The 21689-nt window shown below is 43.0% G+C and overlaps 1 protein-coding gene across 4 annotated transcripts; it reads left to right on the top strand.

Moving 5' to 3' along the window:
* Positions 1–97: 97 nt before the first annotated feature.
* Positions 98–18765, top strand: MATN3 (matrilin 3). Of its 4 annotated transcripts, XM_082306381.1 has the most exons (9): positions 98–1204; positions 4856–5425; positions 9106–9228; positions 9657–9779; positions 10972–11094; positions 12640–12762; positions 13595–13717; positions 16845–16952; positions 18309–18765. In XM_082306381.1, the coding sequence occupies exons 2-9, from the start codon at positions 4960–4962 to the stop codon at positions 18362–18364; spliced, it is 1245 nt and encodes a 414-aa protein (XP_082162507.1). In that variant the 5' UTR covers positions 98–1204; positions 4856–4959; the 3' UTR covers positions 18365–18765. The 4 variants fall into 4 exon arrangements, with proteins under 4 accessions (XP_082162507.1, XP_082162504.1, XP_082162506.1 ...); XM_082306378.1 differs by having other exon boundaries at positions 16845–18364; XM_082306380.1 differs by lacking the exon at positions 98–1204 and adding an exon at positions 1540–1777 and having other exon boundaries at positions 16845–18364.
* Positions 18766–21689: the final 2924 nt, after the last annotated feature.

The raw sequence follows: 21689 nt of genomic DNA, 5'->3' as shown, positions 1-21689 counted from the left end.
GTTGATCTGTTTGTTGGTTTTAAATGCAGGTAGTCCCACGTACATGCAGCTTAGTGAACGCTGGCTTCCTACAGGTTGTGTGCTGGTTGATCTGTGTTCTTCAGCCAAAGTCCTGTGGGTGGAGAACATGGATTCCCTTTAATGTATAAGCTTGTATTGCAGCCTTCGCAGTTCAAGTACTCGGGTGTCTTCTACTTTGCCTGGTTGGTACTTATACATAAGCTGGGACAGGGGAGTTGTACTGGAGGCTTCTCACCCTCGGGGCAAATTTGATGTCTGATGAGCTCCAGTGTTAAGAGCAGTACAGACACCCAGTAAGACTACAACGTTATTTACATTGGAAAATGTCTGAAATTGTTGGACCTATGCCATAACTTCAGAAGTGTTCTTCTAAAAAAAAAAAAAAACCAAACAAAAAAAATCCACAAACAACGACTTTCTACTGTTCCTCCTCTTTAGTAAGACATAAAGATAATTTAATGATCTGCTGATATATCTGAAGAAAAAATGGCTTTCTACTTTGGAAGATAAAAGGGATCTGGGATTAAACTCTGGGGAAAAGGATTCAAATTGCTACACCGCACAGGTTGTTGATTATTCCCGTCTGTTCCAGTACCTCCTTCCTGTCCCCTGACGTGTTTAAAAGTGCCCTCTGTTGTTACCACGCTATCCGTAACGGGTTCCTTAGTTTTCTCTTTACTGAAGTTGCCATCTGTGAGAACACCTTCGACTGCGGCGGTGCCGGAACATCTTGCACCACTGCTGTGGCAGGGCCCTGCCCTTCCAGTCACCCCGTGCACCCCAGCGTCGTGGCAACTCCCCTCGGCTCCCGAGTTCTAAGGAACCGCCTTGGATCTGCGCTCCCAAAGAGACTCCGAAACCAGGGAGTCGTCAGATGCAGGCAAAAACTGCTTAAATGCGGCTTCTGGGAGGGAGCTTGAAAGACTGCATGAAACTGAAGTGGTCTAGGAAACACACAGCTGAAGCTATTGGGGAGCTGCGGGATACTCGGATACTGAGCCCGGAGCACATACTCTGGCCTGGATCCCTTCACGCCGAGGGAGGTTCAGCCGTGCCTTACAGAGCGAAGCCAAAACCCTCCTCCTTCCTGAGCTGTCTGACCACGAGTGGGCACCAAAGGAACTGGAAAGTGTTGGATGTGGGCAGAGAGCTCTGGCCAAGGGGTGCTGAGACTTCCCAAAAGGTGGGTGGGTGAGCAGTGTTTGGCAGCAGCAGGCGCTGCTCGACATTCCTGCGGTGCGTGTGTGTGCACTGTTCGTTGCTCAAACGCAGCTGCAGCCCCCTCTAGGAGATGACAGCCGCTGTACTCGGCTGGACCCCGGTCCTGTGGTGTTCCCTCGTCCCTCATTTCATCTGCAGCTTTGCAAATGCGACGGTGGCCTCTTCTACTGTGCAGTCAAGGCAGCACTTGCTGAAGTGAGAAAATACCTGCCCAAGACCGTGCTGCTGGTGGGTCGTGAGGGTGTGGTGGTTTGTTTCCGTTCTAAATCGGGGCTTCCTCTTCCCCTTGCGGAGGTGAAGAGAGAAGACGGGGTCCTGCAACGCAACATGTCGACTGTGGGTTCAGCAAAGGCGTCTTCTGAAAGACTCTGCTGGAGATCAGAGTGGATTTGTGCCCTGAACTCCGCTTTCCGTTAAAGCTTGCTGCAGCTTTGCCCAGGAACTGGCAGGGTTTGCAGTGCTAGGGACCAGACAAAATCCCCGGGTTGGATCTGACAACAGGGAAGGCCGTTTCTTGTGCCTCGGTGATCACGCTGTGAGCTTTTTCTACTATTCGTTACAAATATTGCCCTGGATATAAAGCCTGGAGACCAGAAGTGCAAAGTTAGCAGACCCGGATCAAATAAATCCAATGGAGGGAGAAAGGGGGAGTTTGTATTTCAGCTCCCCCTGCTCCCAGGTTTGATCCCTGCCGCAAGTTCCCGAAGTTTAGCTCTAACCCTTACAGCCCTTCATAGAATCACAGAACGCTTTGGGATGGAAGGGACCTTTAAAGGTCACCTAGTCCATCCCCCTGCCATGGGCAGGGACATCTACAACCAGATCAGGTTGCTCAGAGCCCCATCCAGCCTGGCCTTGGCTGTTCCCAAGGATGGGGCATCTACCACCTCTCTGGGCAACCCGTTCCAGTGTTTCACCACCCTCATCGTGAAAAATTTTGTACTTGTGTTTACTCTAAATCTCCCCTCCTTTAGTTTAAAACCATTACCCCGTGTCCTATCGCTTTTGGCCCTGCTAAAAACTCTGTCCCCGTCTTTCTTATAAGCCCCCTTTAGGCACTGAAAGGCTGCAGTAAGGTCTCCCCGCAGCCTTCTCTTCCCCAGGCTGAACAGCCCCACCTCTCAGCCTCTCCTCACAGCAGAGGTGTTCCAGCCCTCTGACCGCTTTTGCGGCCCCTTCCCTCCGCCCCGGGCTGAACGCCCCTTGGGGGCGGGGGAGGGAGGCTGGCAGCGCCCCGGGGGAGGCGGCGGGGGGAGCCGATGCCACCTCGGTCCCGTCCCCCCCCGCCCCATCGCGGCCGCCAGCTTTAAACGCGGCGGCGGGGGCGGCGGGGCGGGCGGCGGCACCATGGGGCGAGCGCTCGGCACCCGCGGCTGCCGCTGCCTGGCGCTGCCGCTGCTGCTGCTGCTGCTGCCGCCGCCGCTGCTGCCGCTGCCCGGGGCGCGGGGCTCCCCGCACCGCCTGCGCCGGCAGCCGCGGCCGGGCGGCGGCCGCTCCGGGAGCGGGGCGGCGGCAGGTACCGAACCCCGCGGGGCAGCGGCAGCCGCCGCCTCCCCGCAGCCGGCCGCCCGCTGCGAGGGGCCGCGGGCCCTGCCCGGGGCGACGCCGCCTGCCCGGGGCGATGCCCTCTGCCCGGGGCGATGCCCTCTGCCCGGGGCGACGCCGCCTGCCCGGGGCGATGCCCTCTGCCGCGCTCGCTGCTCGCTTTGCTCGCTGCTACCAGCCGCTCCGGCTGCCGCCTGCCGTTGCCTCTCTCGGGATCTTTCCTTACGGATCCTTACGGATCTCTCCTTATATTCACAGGCGACGACAGCAACGTTATGGCCCAGGGGCATCTCGCTGTAGCTGCAGCGGCCCTGGACCCTGCGCCTGTAGGCAGAAGTACCAACTACTTTTCTTTACGCAAAGCTGGCCTTGCTAACATCAAACCTCTTCCCCGCCTGTGTTCGTTTCTCAAAACGTTTCTTTCAGACTCACAGAAGGATCAGTTCTGCTGAAAACGTGTTTTTTCCTAATCTAAAAAAGATAATTCTTCCGCCTACAAATCTGGGATTTGGTGGTTTTTTTGTAGGACAAACATTGTGTCTCTTTTTTTCTTTCATGTCTTAAGCTACGCATGCATGCACAAACATTTCTTCATGTTTTCTCAGCTTTCCAAAGGGCAGAAAGCCTTTCTTCTAAATCCTTATGCAGAAACTGAGATCTGGGATTGCATGTAGAATGATATATAGTATACTGCATGGGATCCTAAATTCATCCAGTCCATTTCTCTGTCCCAAGGCAAAATCAACTCTACTACTGTGTTTCCTGATGGAAGTAAGATGTACCTGTGCAATTTGATTTCCCCCCCCCCCCTCCTTTTTTACACCTTTTTTAAGAAAAATGTTTTTCAATGCATTGGAAAAAAAAAGTGCTGTTTCCACCTCTACTTTTAAGAGACTTGTGAAGAATTTTATTTTTTTTTTAACTGGAACGGAATAAAATAAGTCAACCTGATAGTAGCTGGGAAAGGTGTGTCACGTTCCCAAAACAGCTCTTCAGGGAGTATATTCAAACTGAACACCTCACATTTTGCTATTTAATGCACTGTTGAGCAGGAATGTCTCTTTTGTAGAAATACTGTGCTTTTGGGTTGTCTGTTTTTCATAAACCAGCAGCAGAAATCCATACCTTGGTGGTATCATCAATGTCAGGTCAGGATATTGGGACAGAGAATGTACAGCTTGCGTTGCCTGCTATTGCCCTCGTGATTATTTTTTGTCTTCTTAGACGTGATGCTTATCTCCGATCTGAGCTATGGCTTTTCTGTTTCAGTCTAGATTTATATGTCAGTGAGGAATTTTAGAAGCTAGAAATATTTGTGTAAATGTTCATTTTTACATGTAAAATTACTTCATAAATAATAAGTTTGATTTTTTCTCTGCTGTCAAAGACTTTAAATAGTAATGCCTTCTAAAGAAGCCTTTATCGCAGCATCATTTGAATCTTTTTCCTGTTGGCCTTTATTTCTTCTTGTTGTGTACTTTGGATTGTGAATTACAAAGAAGAAATAATTCCTAATCAGGAATCTATATTGTTACTATCCTAAAAATATTGTTAGGATCTGTTCACTATGTCATCTAGCCAGTTGTTTTACCATTTTATTTCTGTAGCCTATAAAAATGGAATTCAGGCTTTATCTTTATAAAAATAAAAAGTAAGTACCTTTATATATCATTGCTATGTTTCTGTCTTGGCTGTTACATGCGAGCTATAACCCTTAGTTTCAAGGACAGTTAGACATTTTGTGGGCTCAAATGTGGACCCATCTTTTAATGCTTAGAAAAGTTCAACTATTTATTACTTGTCAAAATGAACATTTAAGAATTTATATAATAATATAAATATATATTATATATTTAATATGCATGCACATATCTATTTTATTTATATATATTACATATATATAAAATAATGTGTTGCTTACTGTAATTTTAAGCCTTTTCCTAGAGAATCAAGTGTGCCAGCATTTCTCCGGTGGGCGTAGTTTGCCACGACAGCTCTCGCTGCCCTAGGGTGAGAACTCTGGTCCTGTGTAGGAGACGACTGAAGTGTTTTCCTTCCTTCTTGACAGATACTGCCTGCAAGAACCGGCCCCTAGACCTCGTCTTCATCATAGACAGTTCCCGTAGTGTCCGACCTGAAGAGTTTGAGAAAGTGAAAATCTTTTTGTCAAAAATGATTGATACTCTGGACGTTGGTGAAAGAACAACCCGTGTGGCAGTCATGAATTATGCTAGCACTGTCAAGGTAGAGTTTCCCCTCCGGACCTACTTTGATAAAGCATCTATGAAGGAGGCTATATCTCACATTGAGCCCTTGTCTGCTGGCACGATGACTGGCCTAGCCATCCAAACTGCCATGGATGAAGTCTTCACTGAGGAAATGGGCACCCGGCCAGCAACCTTCAATATCCCCAAGGTGGTCATTGTTGTGACAGATGGACGACCACAAGACCAGGTTCAAGATGTGGCAGCAAGCGCCCGGACGGCTGGCATTGAGATCTATGCAGTTGGAGTAGACCGGGCAGACATGCAGTCCCTGAGGATAATGGCCAGCGAACCACTGGATGAACACGTCTTTTATGTGGAGACCTATGGTGTGATCGAAAAGCTGACATCCAAATTCAGAGAGACTTTCTGTGGTAAGGTGGTCAGTCCAAGAGGGTAGTGTAATCTGGCTCCTTTTGGCTCTTACTGTGGTTCCACTCCCTAAGAAAGAAGTTTTTCTTTTTGAGAAGTGTTATGTATCATATTTAAATATTTGCTATCTGTTGGGCAAACAAGTCAATCCTTTTATTCACTAGAGGCTAAGTAGTGACCTTTCATTTTGATTAGTGACCTTGACATGCAAGTAACAGGGCTGATTTCAGTGGACCTCCTTGTGCAGTTGGTCTGATTTAGTGCAAGAGAAAGCACGGCACTCTGGCAATGTATATTTACTGACTTACCGAGAGCGCACACCAGAGCTGTGCAGGCTGCTCGTTTCTTTTCCCATCTGGCTGGGAAGCAAGGAGGGTGGAAGTGTTGTTCTGAAGGGCTCCTTATAGACTCAGAGTGGGAAAATCAGCGTGGCAGGTGAACCACCACGCTGGCTTGAGAAATTTGGTGGAGGATGGAGTGCCCGAACACAATGGCAGGTCATCTCAGGATGGGCTTTCGCTCTGCAGGCACTGCTGGGCTTTTTCAGTGTGCCAGACTCACACCTTCCTCTGCTTCTCTGCAATTTGATTTAGACAGGGAGCTGTATCTGCACCTCCTGTTGGATGGGCTGAAATAGCTTTGGTCTTTGAGGGCTGGTCTTGGAAAAATGCTGGATGGATATTTGATTTGGGCTAGAACTCCAATAATGATGCTAAGCCAGTGTGGGTTGTTGTTATCATTTACAGAAAAAAAAAGTTCACATATCTGGAGTATTTAGAACTGCCTATAGATAGCTATGCCACAGCCCTACCCACAAAAATCAAATGATGACTTTTTGACAATTAAAAAACTTGTATGATATAGATTTTTCTAGTAAATTTCTAAGGAAATTACTTGTAAAATAAGTCTCCAGCAAGTAATGGGCAAAATCAGGTGTAAAGAACATTGTAAGAGAACTAAAATAATGGCCATTGCCTTGGGAACTTGGTTGGCAATGTGTTACTTTGTTATTTCAGGGTCTTATTAAACATTACCACCATAACTTTTGAATATGTTTAGAGTGAATAGACCTCTTTTTCTAGTTATGAAATAAATGTGTAGGACAACTGTAGACAGGACACCTTGCCCAATAATTAACATAGGAAATGCCTTGAGGTTTGGCTTGACATCATGTTGTGTTGCTGATGTGACCACATCCTCGCTCTGGTAGCTGGCAGTGGGTACAAGTGCCCCCCTAGCTGGACACGTATGTGTGCTGTGAACACAGCACCAATTTTCCGCCTATATTCTCGTCAAAGCAAGTCCTTTCATAGCACCAAAGAAAAATCTGTTGTTCTTAAGAGTAAACGTACTGTTTATTGTGCTGAAGCAAAGGAATTACGCCCCTACTAAGGGGGAGGATAAACCAAAGAGAGCTCACACCTACACACTTCCAGTGTAACCCTGAGTTGCCGGCATGCAATTAGCCAGAATCTGTGGGGTTCATGGACAAAAATGGGGTAAAGGGAATAGTTTTTCAAAAGGTTCCTACAAACCAAATGAATCTAAGAGGGTCTTGTAAGACAGTGTGGGTAAACTGGGTCTTTTCCAGCTCCAGACTGCTTTTTGGTCAGAAATCTGGACTCACCAGTGACAATTAGGATTTTCTTTGCTTTGGCCAAGCCAAATAAATTTGTTTGTAGGGTGAACTGAAAACAGGAAAACTAATGTTCAGGGCAAAATAGTTGGCTGAGATCAAGTTCTTGATGCATTGAGAGGATCATTCAAAATGAGACCATCCTGGAGATGGAAAATCTTAGCCTTGAATAGGTGCCCAAGTCAGTGGAAGCTTGACTTTCCTACCACAAAAATCTGACTATTTGAGTCTGAGCTTCTCAGTTATGGATGAAAATATCACCCACAGATTTCGTTCATAAGTCATGGAGATGAATTCTCTGACTCCCAAGAGTGTAGCAGAATGAAGAGACGCTTGTCTTGGTTTGAGATTTCTTTTTGCCAATGGAAATACAAGACACGCTTTCTATCAGCCTTATTAGGGGACATCTAAACCTTCCATGTTTCAGAAAATGGGCAATGTTGCTTTGCATTCAGAAATACATGAGAAGATTCAAGCACTCTTGCTTCTCATTTCTTCTCTCACCACTATTGCTTTGGAGTTTAGTTTTACCAGTAGTCAATATCCACATCCTAACTACTCATCTAAGTAAAATCTCAGGTAATAACAGACTTGTCTTCCCGTTTTTCTCCTTTTCTCTTTCGTTTCCTCCTTCTTTCTTTCCTTCCTTTCCCCATTTTTTTCTCCTTCCCACTTTCTTCCTCCACCTTCCCCCCCACCCCTTTCCCTTTTCCATCTCATCTAAATTTAGTCATCTAAAAATCATCTTAGTTTAAGTGAGTATCTAGGATTCCTTTACAGTCTGTGGAAAGAAACAGAGGCATCTTGAGGTGACCAAAGAAGCAGCAGATCCAAAGCTAAATACACTTGAGAAAAATTGCTCAGAAGTTAATTAGTTAGTTACTTAGCCCATCTGTGAAGGAGAAGACTGGCAGCACACACAGTGCACTGCAGAGACAGCCCCGCGTTACGTTTTGTCTGCCCTGTCACCACAACACGCTTACGGCAGCTGCCATCCATCACGCTGCTTTTCGTATCACTGTTTTCTGTTTTCTCAGTCCGATGAGATAGCCTTGCTGTCTGCTGGGGAATTAGCTGGTCCACAAAAATTGAATCTCATTTTGTGGTCTGCAGTTTCAGCTTCTCAGTTCTCTGAGGTTTGGACATTATTTCTGCACTGTCCTTCAATTAGGAGGTTCACGTGCCTGTAAAGCTACCTCACTGTAGAATCTTTACTCCATATCCTCTTTTGGTCTTGACTTTTTAAACCTGATAGAACAAGGCAGCTGCAGCCCTCACATACCCATCTCGCTCTGCTGGGTGTCTTTGCTGGCTGATAGGTCTGGACCATCATTACGCCAACACTCTCTTCATCCCTGAGAAGACAGTGTGTTATCTTAGTGCCTCTGAGTCATTTTTCTATTCCTCCTGCTCTTGATGCTCTTTCTATTGCAGTTTATTTTATTTTATTTTATTTTATTTTATTTTATTTTATTTTATTTTATTTTATTTTATTATTTTATTTTATGTTATTTTACTTTATTTTATTTTATTTATTTTACTTATTGTGCTGTCGCATTTCAGTTTACATGGGAGTTTTTTACAGTGCAGCAGGAATTCATAAACCAGGGAGCAGCAGTTAGTAAGCTGCCAGACAGTGACTGATACATTTTGGGATTATTTAAATTGATTGTCTGTAATGGAAACAGACTGGATACAATAAGCCAGAAGGTCCTCTTCATTGCCGAGTTCTGATTTCCAGTGTAATGTTACTAAACGCTTAAAACTTCTCTCTCCCTGTTGTACCCTTTTCAGATTAACCTCTTTCTGCCACCTCAGGTGGTGAGTTATTTCAGTGCAGTTGTCCCAGTGTTATGACCTCTTTCTTCTGGCTACAGAATCATGCAAAAGATGCCTGTAACTTTTGTGATGGTGACACAGCATTGACATTTACTACTGCTCATCCAGCAAACAGTTCAAGATGTACTTTTGTAAGCATAAATTATTAATGAATGTTTCTCTCCTTTGGGACAACTGAAATGCCTTTTCTGTAAACGCCCTTTGTAGCTGTGAATGTGTGCGCGCTCGGGACCCATGACTGCGAGCAGGTCTGCGTGAGTAACGGCGGATCCTACCTTTGTGATTGCTATGAAGGCTACGCTCTCAATCCAGATAAGAGAACCTGCTCAGGTATTACTCCTTCGGTAAATGTGTTCAACTGGGAAAAAAATTGCTTTTTAACACCATAATTGGGTTTGAGAAACTACTTGTGTACTTCTGTTGAAACAGTGAACATCTGTATCTCCTTCAATAATAATAAATCTAATAATAAATAATAAATAGTCTACTGCAAGCAATGGTGAGAAGTAGTTTCATTCCATCACCATGCTTTTCAGTATGCCTACAGAACCATTCATTAGGGCGAGATGTCAAAACAAAGTCTTCAGATGTAGACACTGTATAGATATTTATCCTACCACTCACTCTAATTCCTTCAATTGCTATTGCCATTTCTGAGCTCATTCCAAATAGAAATATATTCAAAAATGTGCATATGGACTCCACCCCAAACTACTTTTTATTAACAATGAATTGTTTGTCCAACGTGTGTCTTGCAGCTGTGGACATGTGTGCTCCTGGAAGGCACGAGTGTGATCAGATCTGTGTGAGTAACAACGGATCCTATGTCTGTGAATGCTATGAAGGCTACACCCTGAATCCAGATAAGAAGACTTGCTCAGGTAATAATTAAAGGCTACTACAATATATGGAACTCATGGAGACATGGACATGTTTTCTGTGAGTTACCTGCATTGTTTCTAGTTGAAAAATTGAATGAGAATTCACCTCTACACTTTCCCCTTGGTTCCAGTAACAGTAAAATTGCATTTTTCTTTAAACGTGTTGATTACAAAAATGCAATTTGGCACATACCTACCATTTTATGGTCTTCACAGTACTTCATAAACATCACTTAGTCCCTGGGAGAGGATGAACCTATTCCAGAGATGCCCACCAGCACTGTGTCTCCATTGGAGAGTGAGTGCCACTAGTCCATACAGAACTTAAAACCTGGTGATTTTCCCCTATCCTCTCCATCTCTCCCGTCAAAACTCACTTTTTTTTACAGCTTGCTGCTTCTGCTTCCAAGCTGTGCAGGATCTGCGATATAGCACCCCCAGTCTTACACCGGCAGCAGCTTCTTGAACTGTCACCCTGAAAAGTTAGCGTATTATAAATTTTTTTTCCCCAAATACTCCTCTGGAGTTGTTTCTTTAAATCCAGACATTTTGAGCAGCACCAGCCTTAGAGTAGCTATTTTATAACTGGTAAGTGCATCCCTCCCTTTGAGAGCATGTAAGCATTCTTCTCACTGAAGTTTTCACTCTTCTTATTTCTGAAGAGAGAACATAATCTTGTAGTGCTCCTGCTTTTTTTTTGTTTGCTTGCTTTTGTTCTCATTAGGCTTTATATCTCTTTGCCATTTAATAGCGTTTCTACGTATCGCGCCTGGCTTTTCGTGCCTGCCTTCAGCTCGTGGATGAAAGTATGAAGTTAAATTTGGATTCACCATAGTTATGGCTAATATTGCAAGAAACAACTTCTGCCGTGACACATGGCAGGTTATTGCTCATCTCAGTATGGTGTTTTAGCTTCCTCTTTACTGGGGATATTCAGGGCTGTTAGAATTGCTGAAGAAAAATCAGATTGCGTGAGACATTGTACAGTAATGTCTTACAGTCCAGATATCTGCCTCCTGCATTAAATAATTAGTAACTGCATTCAGTTGTCTGCAGCATAATATAATAATGTAGTAGGGCACTGGCTGAATCCTAATTTGAATCCTAATTAAATTGTACTTGAAGCATTTAAAATGCTTGAGTGTCTGGGAGGGATTAATAGCTTTCTTCTCTAAAACATGGTTCACCACAGCCACGGACATGTGCGCAGCTGGAAGGCATGATTGTGCCCAAGTCTGTCTGAGTAATGATGGGTCCTACAGCTGTGAGTGCTTTGAAGGATACACTCTGAATCCAGATAAGAAGACTTGCTCAGGTAAGACCTGATCAAGGAAATATTGTGTTCAGCTAAAAACAAGTAACTTTAAAAAATCAGGTTAATTTATGTTCTTTTTCTGACAAATTATCCAAGAGTTTCTGTACAGTTCCTGAAAACACAGTGCAACTTTTTTCCTACACGTTTGCAGTAATCATTTGAGACCCATGCATCATGAGTGTGATCACTCTTTCTGGTGGATGTGTTTGGACCTTAGAAATAATCCAGCCTTAGAGCTCTAGAGGATGGAGGGAAATGTTCTTTCCCAGTGCTGGGCTCTTGTGGAGAATAGGAGCATAGATGTAGCTGGTACTTAAGGATGTACATATAAGTATATAGTAGCTACAAATTAATATGTATTCTATATTATTTTCACTTGATTAGGATTTGAACTTCACTCTTCATTTCTTTGGATATCTCACCGATGATTAATTTATGCAAAATTCTTTTTTTCCATTTCCATCATAATCCCTTTGCTTACTACATTTTGTGTGACGAAGCACTGAACCTAGGCTTCCAGTTCCAGGAGGTTCCTAGGCAAATCTCTCCAATTAAGTCATACGTCTCGCATCTCAAAGAGGCGAAGCCGGAGGGCCTCAGTATTTCTTCCTGCCTCGTTTATGAGCTGATTTTGTAAATATAGCTCCTAAGATTAACTCTTGCCTGGCATTATGTAGACTCAATAAACATCTGTGAGGGAATGTGAATTCAGTTAGGCATCCCCTTTGGGAGGCCAATCCTGAACCTCCTTTCATAGCACTGATTCTCCCCCTGCATAGGCAAATTTGAGATTATTTCCCTAATATGCTTGCTTTTTTTTCTCCTTTTGAATCTCATTTTGCAGTATGCTGCTAATGATTTCTCAACCATCCAGGTCTTTGTGATATAATAAAAATAGTCTAGGTCCAGGAGGGCCTCCTTTCTTTTTCTCTTTCTTTCTTTCTTTCTTTTCTTTGCTTGTGCCTTACTGGACCTCCTTGCTTGAAAGATATCCAAATATAGGAACTCCTTCTCAGCTTGCTCTTTCAGAGCTGACGTGTTAAATTTGGCAGAAAACACCAGCCTCACACATAAAGTACCCACTTTGTAACTGGCAGTGGGTGCCACGTCTCTCTTTTTTTTAGCAGCCATATACACTCTTCTGTTTATGGTCTTTTCACTCCATAAAACAGTGTCTTATCCAACTCAATTAGAGCTGAAGGAATGCCAAATAGTCTCTTAAAATCCAGATATTTGTTCTCTGAAATTCCTTTGGATAATTATTTTCTAACTGGGTCACTGCTAGTTCAGTTCCTTTTGCAATCTGTTACAACTGCAAAAAAGTGTTGCCAGTATTCCAAAAATTGTATTAATTTTGTGATGTTGATGGCCAGATAAAACCACACTCTGTATACCCTACGATGGCTAATAGCGTGCTGACATGCAATAAAAACATCCTGGTTTGAATCCAAATGAAGATATGTTTGCAAATGGGAATTACTAACATCTTCTAAAAAGGCTGAAGTTTGGGTATTGATTAATATTCTTCTCAAATGCCTTCCTTAGCTGTCGACATGTGTGCACCTGGAAGGCACGACTGCGAGCAGGTCTGCGTGAGAGATGATCTGTTCTATACCTGTGACTGCCACCCCGGCTACACCCTGAATCCAGACAAGAAGACCTGCTCAAGTAAGAGCAGATTGCTGTTCCCTATCCCCCCACACCCTCCCCAGCTAAGTACATGTATTGAAATAGCTCTCATTAGCAGGTTCATATATTTGGATCTGTTTGAGAAACTTTCGTATGCATTCAAGTGTTACAAGACAGTTCTGTGTCGCTCTGCCTTTTCCACTTCAGAGATATAAAGCACTTTATATGCAACAATGCTAGTAACTGCTTACCATTTGGTCTTTCTTTATCACCGTATAACTAAGGCCTTCTCTGTATTTAAAAACCTGTAATTACACAATATTCAGCAAACCCAGACTGAGAAATAATTGAAGAGAGAAGAGCTGGGGTTAGTCACACAGTCATGCACTCTGCAGTACCGTGGAAACTGCGTACGGCCGTGCAGGAGACGGTTTGAGGTGGTGCCCTCCCCTCCAGGCGGAATTTCACGTTGCTGTTTGTTTCTTTAGCTTCTCAGCTAACTTTGTGTTATAGTAAAAATGTAGTTTTTTAAAAAATGTTTCTTTCCTTCCTGGTCTCCTTACTGTAAAGTTATTGTGTGCTGGAAACTGTTGACCGCGTGCCCTGGGAGGTGATCTGGCACTTCCCAGCTGGTGGGGTTCGGCAGCTGCACTCGGGGCGAGCACAGCCTGCACAGCGTAAGGACTGGGGGAGACCCCGGTGAGGCACTTGGTTCACCTCGCTGCCCCAAGGCACGATCAGTTACACACCTCGGTAGTTCCTGGTCAGATTCACAGGATAGGCTCCCAGCGTGGAAAAGCATTGCCATTGGGAAGCATTAAAAATGTTATGGTGTTTTTGGGTAACTGTTTCTCCAAAACGCATTCTGTAGGAACTGATGTATGTGCACCAGGCACCCATGACTGTGAGCAGGTCTGCGTGGGGAACGGTGGATCGTATACCTGTGACTGCTATGAAGGCTTTACCTTAAATCCAGATGAGAAAACATGCTCAAGTAATAATTTAATGTTTTTTTTTTCTGAATATATTTATTGAAGTACCTCTCTTTAATGTGTTAAGTCCTTTTAATCTGTTTGAGAAACATTCTATCAACTCACTAACTCCCTGAAAGTATAATTCCTTTTCATTCTTTTCTGCCTGTTTCCACTAATGTTTTGAGCTAGTTTGATCCTTCTTGTTTAGTTATAGCAGTTATTGTATTTAAAACTACAGTTGACTCTTACCTGTCACCACACATTTAAGGAATTCACTGTATTTAAAAAAAAAAAAATCTGTTATAATCTGCATTTCCTTATGAAATGGGAATAACTGGGGGGATTGGCAAGGCAGGGTTCTGGGGCGTCTGTCTCTGGGGCATGGGACTCAATTGCATGCCAGCATTCGGAGGATGGTGGGGGGCCAGAGGGGAACAGAACTGGTGTCAGAAGAACTACTGCAATGCTAAACCGTATGCTCTTGTCTGCTCCTCCAAGCTGTGTGGGGCAGGCATGAACTCACCAACTGCTTTCCTTTCACAAGGCCAATAATGGCATCAACTGTTGGCAGAACCTCTGCGCCATTTGATGTAGAATCATGACCAAAGTTGGGTTGGAAGGGACCTCAAGAAATACTGTCTGATCTCTGGTTCAGAGCAGGAATAACTTGCCATTACATCAAGTGGCTAAGGACCCTATGTCAGAGCAAAGTTATAAAATAGGTGGATATAGCCAAACACCATCTGCAAAAATAGTAATTTTTTGTAGGTCTGGACTTAAACATAAATGCAGTGTAAAACCACAAATCTAGCATGTTTTGTATGACTTGTTGGGCATCCCAGTGGCAATGGGAGTGCCCAAGATTTTGAATATCAAATACTGGAAGACTCTAAATTTCACAGAAGGACTGTGGAAGACTTCAGTACCCTTGGGCAGTTGCCAAAGTTGGTTGGAAAAGTAATTTCATTAAAACAGACATAATCCAAGGAGGATCTGTATCTGTCACTGGAGAATTTAAATGCAAGCATGAAAACTTAACTGGCAGTTGGTTGGAAACCAACCATGTTGGTGTGATATTTTGAACTGGCCTTCCTCCAGGTGAATCTTGAATAGCTCTTCTTTGTACATCAACCATAAAGCCAGTGGAGCATTCCAAAGACGGGAGTTGAACAAATACAGGTTCAGTGGAATCAAGAAGACACCAGTTTCAACATCATTGGCTCTAAGACAAATGAATTTCTGCACTGCTAGAAATGAATCTGTTCATAGATTTTTTCAGTGAAACACTGAATGAACAATCTTTTGAAACTGATATATTTCAGTAATTTTTCTGTAATTCAAGAAAATTCCTTGCAAAATGGAAATATCAATGGCATGATTGATAAGAAAAAAGAGAAACCAAAATTATTCAGAAAAAAAGAGAAATTGTATCCAGGTATAATATTTATATTGTTTTACTGTTACAATGCTCACACAATTTGTTTGGCATTGATCAGCTATGCATTTATGTATCTACAGAAAAAATAATTGAATAATCTGCTGTCGTTGCCTTTGCAAGCAATGTAAAAACACATGTATAAAGTAACAGATATTACATACAAGTAATCCTTCTTGATAACTTGTTGAAAGGGTATTTCATAATTGTAGACCCTCTTGTAAGGAGGCTCTGCCGTTGGAAGCTTATTATTCTGGTCTCAGACGTAGACGGTAATCTCGCTACAGTAGTGGTGCTTCAGTAGCTGTTGATATGTTTGTTCTTAGCCTGCAGCAAGTGGCGCAGCTTGCCTTAACTCCTGTTTTCTTTGCGGAGTAGGCGAGGTTAAATTGCCTTTCATGCAGCTAAGAACTCACAGCCATCAGCTGATGCCTGACATGGTATTATACAATGATCAAATTATCATCTCTCTGAGCCCTTTGTGGTCATCCCTGGTTTTGTGGTGGATTATGGAGGAAAAGGAATTCCTGAGGACAGCTGAGGCTCGTCCCTGGTAAGCCTGGAAGACTGAGGGCAAGACCTAGGAACAGATTCAATGGAATCACTGCAGAGTACAGCAATGCTTGTTTTCTCTTTCCTAAGAGACTGATTACTTCTCTGTCATACTAACTGGCTCCTCCATTAATATTGCTGTGCCTTTCTACCAGATTTTAAATTCATTTGGACCCATCTGAACATTGTTGTTCCCTCCATCCATATTCATGTCACATTGGAATGGACTTGTGTTCACAGCTCTTGATGAATCAAAAATGATACTCTCTCTGCATGCGTATTGCCAATGTTACTAACCAAGAGTACTTGTGAGGTGATACACATTGATGATTTAGCTGAACCTCTATTGCTTGTTATTTAAAATTAATGCATGTGTTCCTGCTTTCATTTTTTTATTATTTACCAAGTGGTAAATTCAATTCTTCTAATTCCTTCTCAAGTTAGGACTTAGGTATCTAAATTCCACCCAATCTCAGAAGCTGATGCAAACTGACCAATTTCTGTCGCTGACCAACTCTTTATGTGTCTAAAATCACTAGGTGCCTTCCTTCTTGGCTTGCAAAACTCCCTGGAGGCTTAACTTTGGACTTTAATGCATTCTCAGAAGTGCTGTGTTTGGGAGCGATGGGTACCCCAAATGCCATTACAATCCAGCTTTGACAAGGCAGCAACCTTGATTTTATAGACAGACAGATTTAGATATAAGGAAGAGAGCCTTTTCTATGAAGGTGATGAGACACTGGAACAGGTTGCCCAAAGAAGTTGTGGATGCCCCATCCCTGGGTCTACCATTAGAGTTGATGGGGGAGGCTGGTTGGTCCCTGCACCAAGGCCCCTTTTTATTTTTCACTCAATAATGGTTTAATTTAAAGAGTGCAGAGGATCCAGGGAGGCAGGCTAGGAACTCCCTGCTCTGCCTCCTCCTCGGTTAGAGTCAAGCTCTCTCTTGCCTGTCCCATTTCTGGACTATGACACGCGTGTCTCTGGCTGCACACTGGCCCCTGTTCACTGCTGTCCCTCCCTCCCGACTCCCCTGGGATGCAGTGCTTGCTGTAGTCCCGCAGCATGAGTTCAACTCTCGTTGCAGAATCAAGTGTTTTCCTGGGATTTAAATGTTCGATAATTGTCATAAATATTCTAAATGCTATTTTCTCTCTTAGGAGCCATAACGAGCAGTCTTACAACAGCTGAAGAATCCTGTAAGTGTGAAGCCATAGCTGCCCTGCGGGACTCGGTCACCTCACGCCTTGAAGCTCTGTCCACAAAATATATCCTTTTTCTTACACAGTCTTCTGTATTCAGCTCTTTACTGGTATTTTACAGGTAGCTGCTTTGACACAAGCCAGGGAAGGAACATACCTCAAAACAAAGTATTTTCATGGTGATTTTAGAAATGTTATGGAGCAAAATTTTGGTTGTTGCAAATATCATTATGCTTTCACATTTCATTGAAGGGCTTTAGTATCAAGATACAGATAAAATGCCCACATCCCCTAGATTATATATGCTGTGTTGAACATGAAGCATTGCTCTGTTCATAATTCTTCCAGATGACTTTTACTGTTATAGCAAATGCTCAGTTTTGAGCCCTCCTATTATGTCCCAAAATTTTCAAGACAACTTCACAGGCAGTGTGACAAGAGCCCCATTAGCTGCAGTATTCCTCTGCATCCCACCTCCACAGGCAGGCACTGTCCCAAGCGATTTTCATGCACCTTCTTATTTTCCATGAAAATGTGCTAGCCTATTAATACCCAGCTGCTGGGATATACGAGAACGGGAGAGCTGCGAGGCCGGTGTCGAGGCTGGAGGCACTGGGCAAGCCCCGGGTCCACGGGACATCCAAGGTGCAGGCTGGCGGGTGCCAGCTACGCTGCGCTGGAATTTGCCAGCTTCATTTGCTGCAGTGCGGCGCCTGCGGCAGTGAAGAGAAATGTGGTCAGCCCCCGGATCGGACATTTCACAAACATGTGGGAGAGGAAAAAAACAAAAAAAAAAAAAAAAAGAGAAAGTGGTGAACTCTGTGGTACCACAGCAAAAGTGAATGCTGGAATAAATGCCCTCAGATGGCACGGCCAGAACTAATAACTGGACGTTAAAGTTGGGCAAGCCGTGATTCAACATAAGGCACAATTTTTAGAAGAGAGAGTGGTTGACCACTGTGACAATTTACCAGGATTTTCATCACTGCAAAGTTTTGAGACTACATGCTTTTTTCTGTAAGCTTTTTTTTTTTCTGCTCTTGTTCAAATAGTAATTGATTTAGGGGAGTACTTTATCACAAAGAACTGACACTTTCTTTCAAAGTTATTCTTTGGTGGGCAATTTGTATTCCTAGCATCCTTTCAAGACAACCTGGAAAAAGCAGCAGAGACAATAGCTTGCTGCTCCTCAGCCCTGAATGTCGCTTGGTCCAACTCCTTCAAAGAAATTAGGGTTGTTGAGATCATTTGGGAAGTGGCCAGACCTTGACAGATCTCTCAAATATTTTGAAATCTCTGGTTCAGGAATGTATTGACCTCACTTAGAAAACAGGCTATTTTTTGAAAATGCAGCAATGAGAAAGATTATACATAAACCAAACCTTACAGCCATCTATTATATTGACCTTAACAACTGACCACTAGATGAAGTGTCTGAGAAGCTGCAGGCGTACGAAGGCAGCCAGCAGGTTGTCTAAGCTGTCATTCTACTTAATTTTAAAATAATCTTTCAGAAGCAGTCCTTTTTATTGTGTTCCGCAAGCTTTATTTTGTTGCACAGCTTACAAAACAGCAGTTGGTTTGTTATTATTGACAATTGTCAAGAAGACTTCAGGAAGACAACAGTCTTGAAAATACAGTGACCCTGAGGATCTTCATGTGTAACCATAAAGCTACCTATACCTGCTGTGCTTCAGTTTGTACTACAAGTAGTACAGCAGGTACTGCTTTTCTGCAGTAACTGCCTTTTTATTCTCTTATTTAAAAGTAAATACAGAAAAAATGAATGGATACAGTATATCACATTATATAAAACTGTGAAATGGCAAGGCAGAGTAAAAAATGTGCCTATGTCATCTGTCCATTAAATGGGAAAGTAATCTGGGCTCTTGTAACTTATTTTAATAAAATAAAGTATGATCAGCACGCTGATGTTGTAAGTTTTTTTGTATACAACTTAAAGGATGTGTGTTGTGAAATGAAGTGTTTAACAAAAACAAGGAGACAAAAACTCAAAGATAAAGGACGCATAAATGGAAGAAATCCACATAATTAAGCAGGATACTATCCCCAAGTCACATAGTGGGAAAAAGAACTGTTTGATTTTAAAACCTACAAGTCATTGTTAATACAGATAAAAGGTTTAATAGTAATTTCAAGTATTAATAATGTTGTTTAACATTATGAATGATAGGATGAAAGACGTCCTCCAATTTAAGGTTTTTATCCTGCAAGATTTACTTATATTATTAGTCAGTCATTCCTGTTGTCATCCCATGGACTTTACTGGGACTACTTGTGTCAATTGGGCTTGCAGGATAAAACACACAAGCTAACAATTTAAAAAATTTAATTGTTAAAGGAATCCACTCGTTTTGTACACTTGGCATTTGTAATCATTCAAATGCTTTAGAAATTATATTTAAAAAAATTTGAAGACTGATTCAAAATTATGATTATTATTATTTTTTTTTGTTTAGAATTGAAAAATCCAACATATTTTGTAGAGCTTTGCAATATAATTACACAAAATATTATACCAGTAGCTGGTATGCCAAGGACATTATAACGACATCTGTGCTTGCTTCATGCCCTGCACATAACGGATACAAACAATTGCAAGAAAAATCGGTGGACAGAAGTTCAGTTACCATGTTCACTGCACATGAGAGTGAGATTTCAGATATGTCTATACAGTAATATTAAGTTAGAATATAACACTAAATAGCACAGGTGAACACAGGACACAGCATCAGTAAGAGCTAAAAATGAGCCTATAAACTCTGCAAGACTGCTGGATTGGCCTGCGGTTGGTATTTTGTGATGTGTCCCCACTGATAATAATTTGCTGTAGTTCAACTGCAGTTAGCGTGGGACAACCTAGCTATGCTACACTTGCTTCTTCAAAGTGCTGTGTTTGCATATTTTTTCTGTAAGTAAGTCATGGAGTTTCATATCCAGCGCTTTACTTTGTTTACTTTCATGTCCTCTGCTTAGACATGGGTATTATATAAGGATTTATAGGGCCAGAAGTATGCCTTGGCCTCCGCAATTGGTAAGAATAAACAAGCTGTAAATCTAATGCAAGACTTTTCAACTTCTTGGCAATTGGGAGCGGATGACATCAGTCCCATTTACACTAAGGCCAGTTGTCAGATGAGCTGTATAATTTTATATGATAGTGGAAAATTGTCCTGGAGGCCAGATGTGTCTTCCAAGCTGTCAGCTGGGCAGCCTTTGTTTCATGCATTAGTATTCATAACTCCATTTTACGTTACAAATAATAGTATTTACATTCAATTCCTCTGAGCAATTATCTTGTCTCACTTTGTGTTTGTGAGCACCAGATAAAATTCCAAAGCGATATGAGCGATTTCTTTAAAATAGGACATAACAGCATGTCCTACTGACTGCACATTTTTATTTTAAATATAGATGTACTTGTTGATATGGAACAAGTAATGATACTGTTTTAATTATTGGGGCAGTAGAACTTTACGACTAATGCAGAGAACTGTTATGAGAAGAACTAAATTTAATCTTTTGGATGGTATTTTAAAATTATTTTTATTCTGAATAGAATAGAATAGAATAGAATAATTTCAGTTTTGGAAGGGACCTACAACAATCCTCTAGTCCAACTGCCTGGCCACAGGCAATTTCTAAATTACCTTTAGCTATCTTATTCAGCTCTAAGATGCTTACAGGGGTTCAGCCAGCTTTGCTTTATAGTTGTCTTACATATGTGCTTCTAAGTTGGCATCAGTCAAAAAGCTGGATGCCCAGCGCTCCTCACTCTTGCACGTCCATGTAACTTCAATAACGGGATGTGACAATAACCAGTGGCTGGGTCTATTTCTCTACCTTTCCAGATAGCCTCTCTGAGAAGAGGGGAATACGCTACACCTGACGAGACACAGGTTTGAGGACTTGGCTTCGTCATGATCCTCCTTTGACATTGAACAAATTGCTTATATTTCAGTGTTTGTGCTGTGGATAATTGCACTGTGGAGTAGTTAGCTGCTATGAAAGCGGGGGGGGATGCCCTGGGAGACAAGGCACTTCCATTCCTCCCGTGTCAAGCAGGCGAGTTTTTTAGACACAGGACAGACCGTCTTCTGTACATCTCCCACGTTCCCCTTTTCTGTCGATCAGCTACAAAACAGCTTCTGTATGGAAAATATTTATTTTGCAGCTAGTTCCAGCCTAGCCTGGAGTCAGCGCTGCAGAGCCAGGCTGCTCCTGAAGCCCGCCGCACCCCTGCTGCAGGGACAAATCCAGGCCTGACCCTTCTCCCTGCCCTCTGCACTGCTCAGCGTCGGAGAGCTTTGTACCAGTAGCCATGGGGCTTGCTTACCCTCTCTAATGCCCTGAATCAAGGCAGCATCCATCAGCGTACGCGAGTGGCGGAGCAGAGCTGGCTGCGGGTGCCAGCAGCACCTTCTGAGGGAGCGGGAACGGCCACAGCCACCAGCTGCCTCAGGGAACAGCAGCGCCTGGAGCAGCTCGCAGGTTAGAATCATAGAATCATTAAGGTTGGAAAAGACCCTTAAGATCATCGAGTCCAACCATTAACCTAACACTGCCAAGTCCACCACTAAACCATGTCCTCAAGCACCATGTCTACCCGTCTTTTAAATACCTCCAGGGTTGGAAACTCAACCACTTCCCTGGGCAGCCTGTTCCAGTGCCTGACTGCCCTTTCGGTGAAGAAATTTTTCGTAATATCCAACCTAAACCTTCCCTGGCGCAGCTTGAGGCCGTTTCCTCTCATCCTATCCCTTGTTACTTGGGAGAAGAGGC

The sequence above is a fragment of the Platalea leucorodia genome (assembly GCF_965183815.1).
Source record: "Platalea leucorodia genome assembly, chromosome: 3".
Taxonomy (NCBI): Eukaryota; Metazoa; Chordata; class Aves; order Pelecaniformes; family Threskiornithidae; genus Platalea; species Platalea leucorodia.
This window is presented reverse-complemented; position numbering and strand designations above follow the sequence as displayed.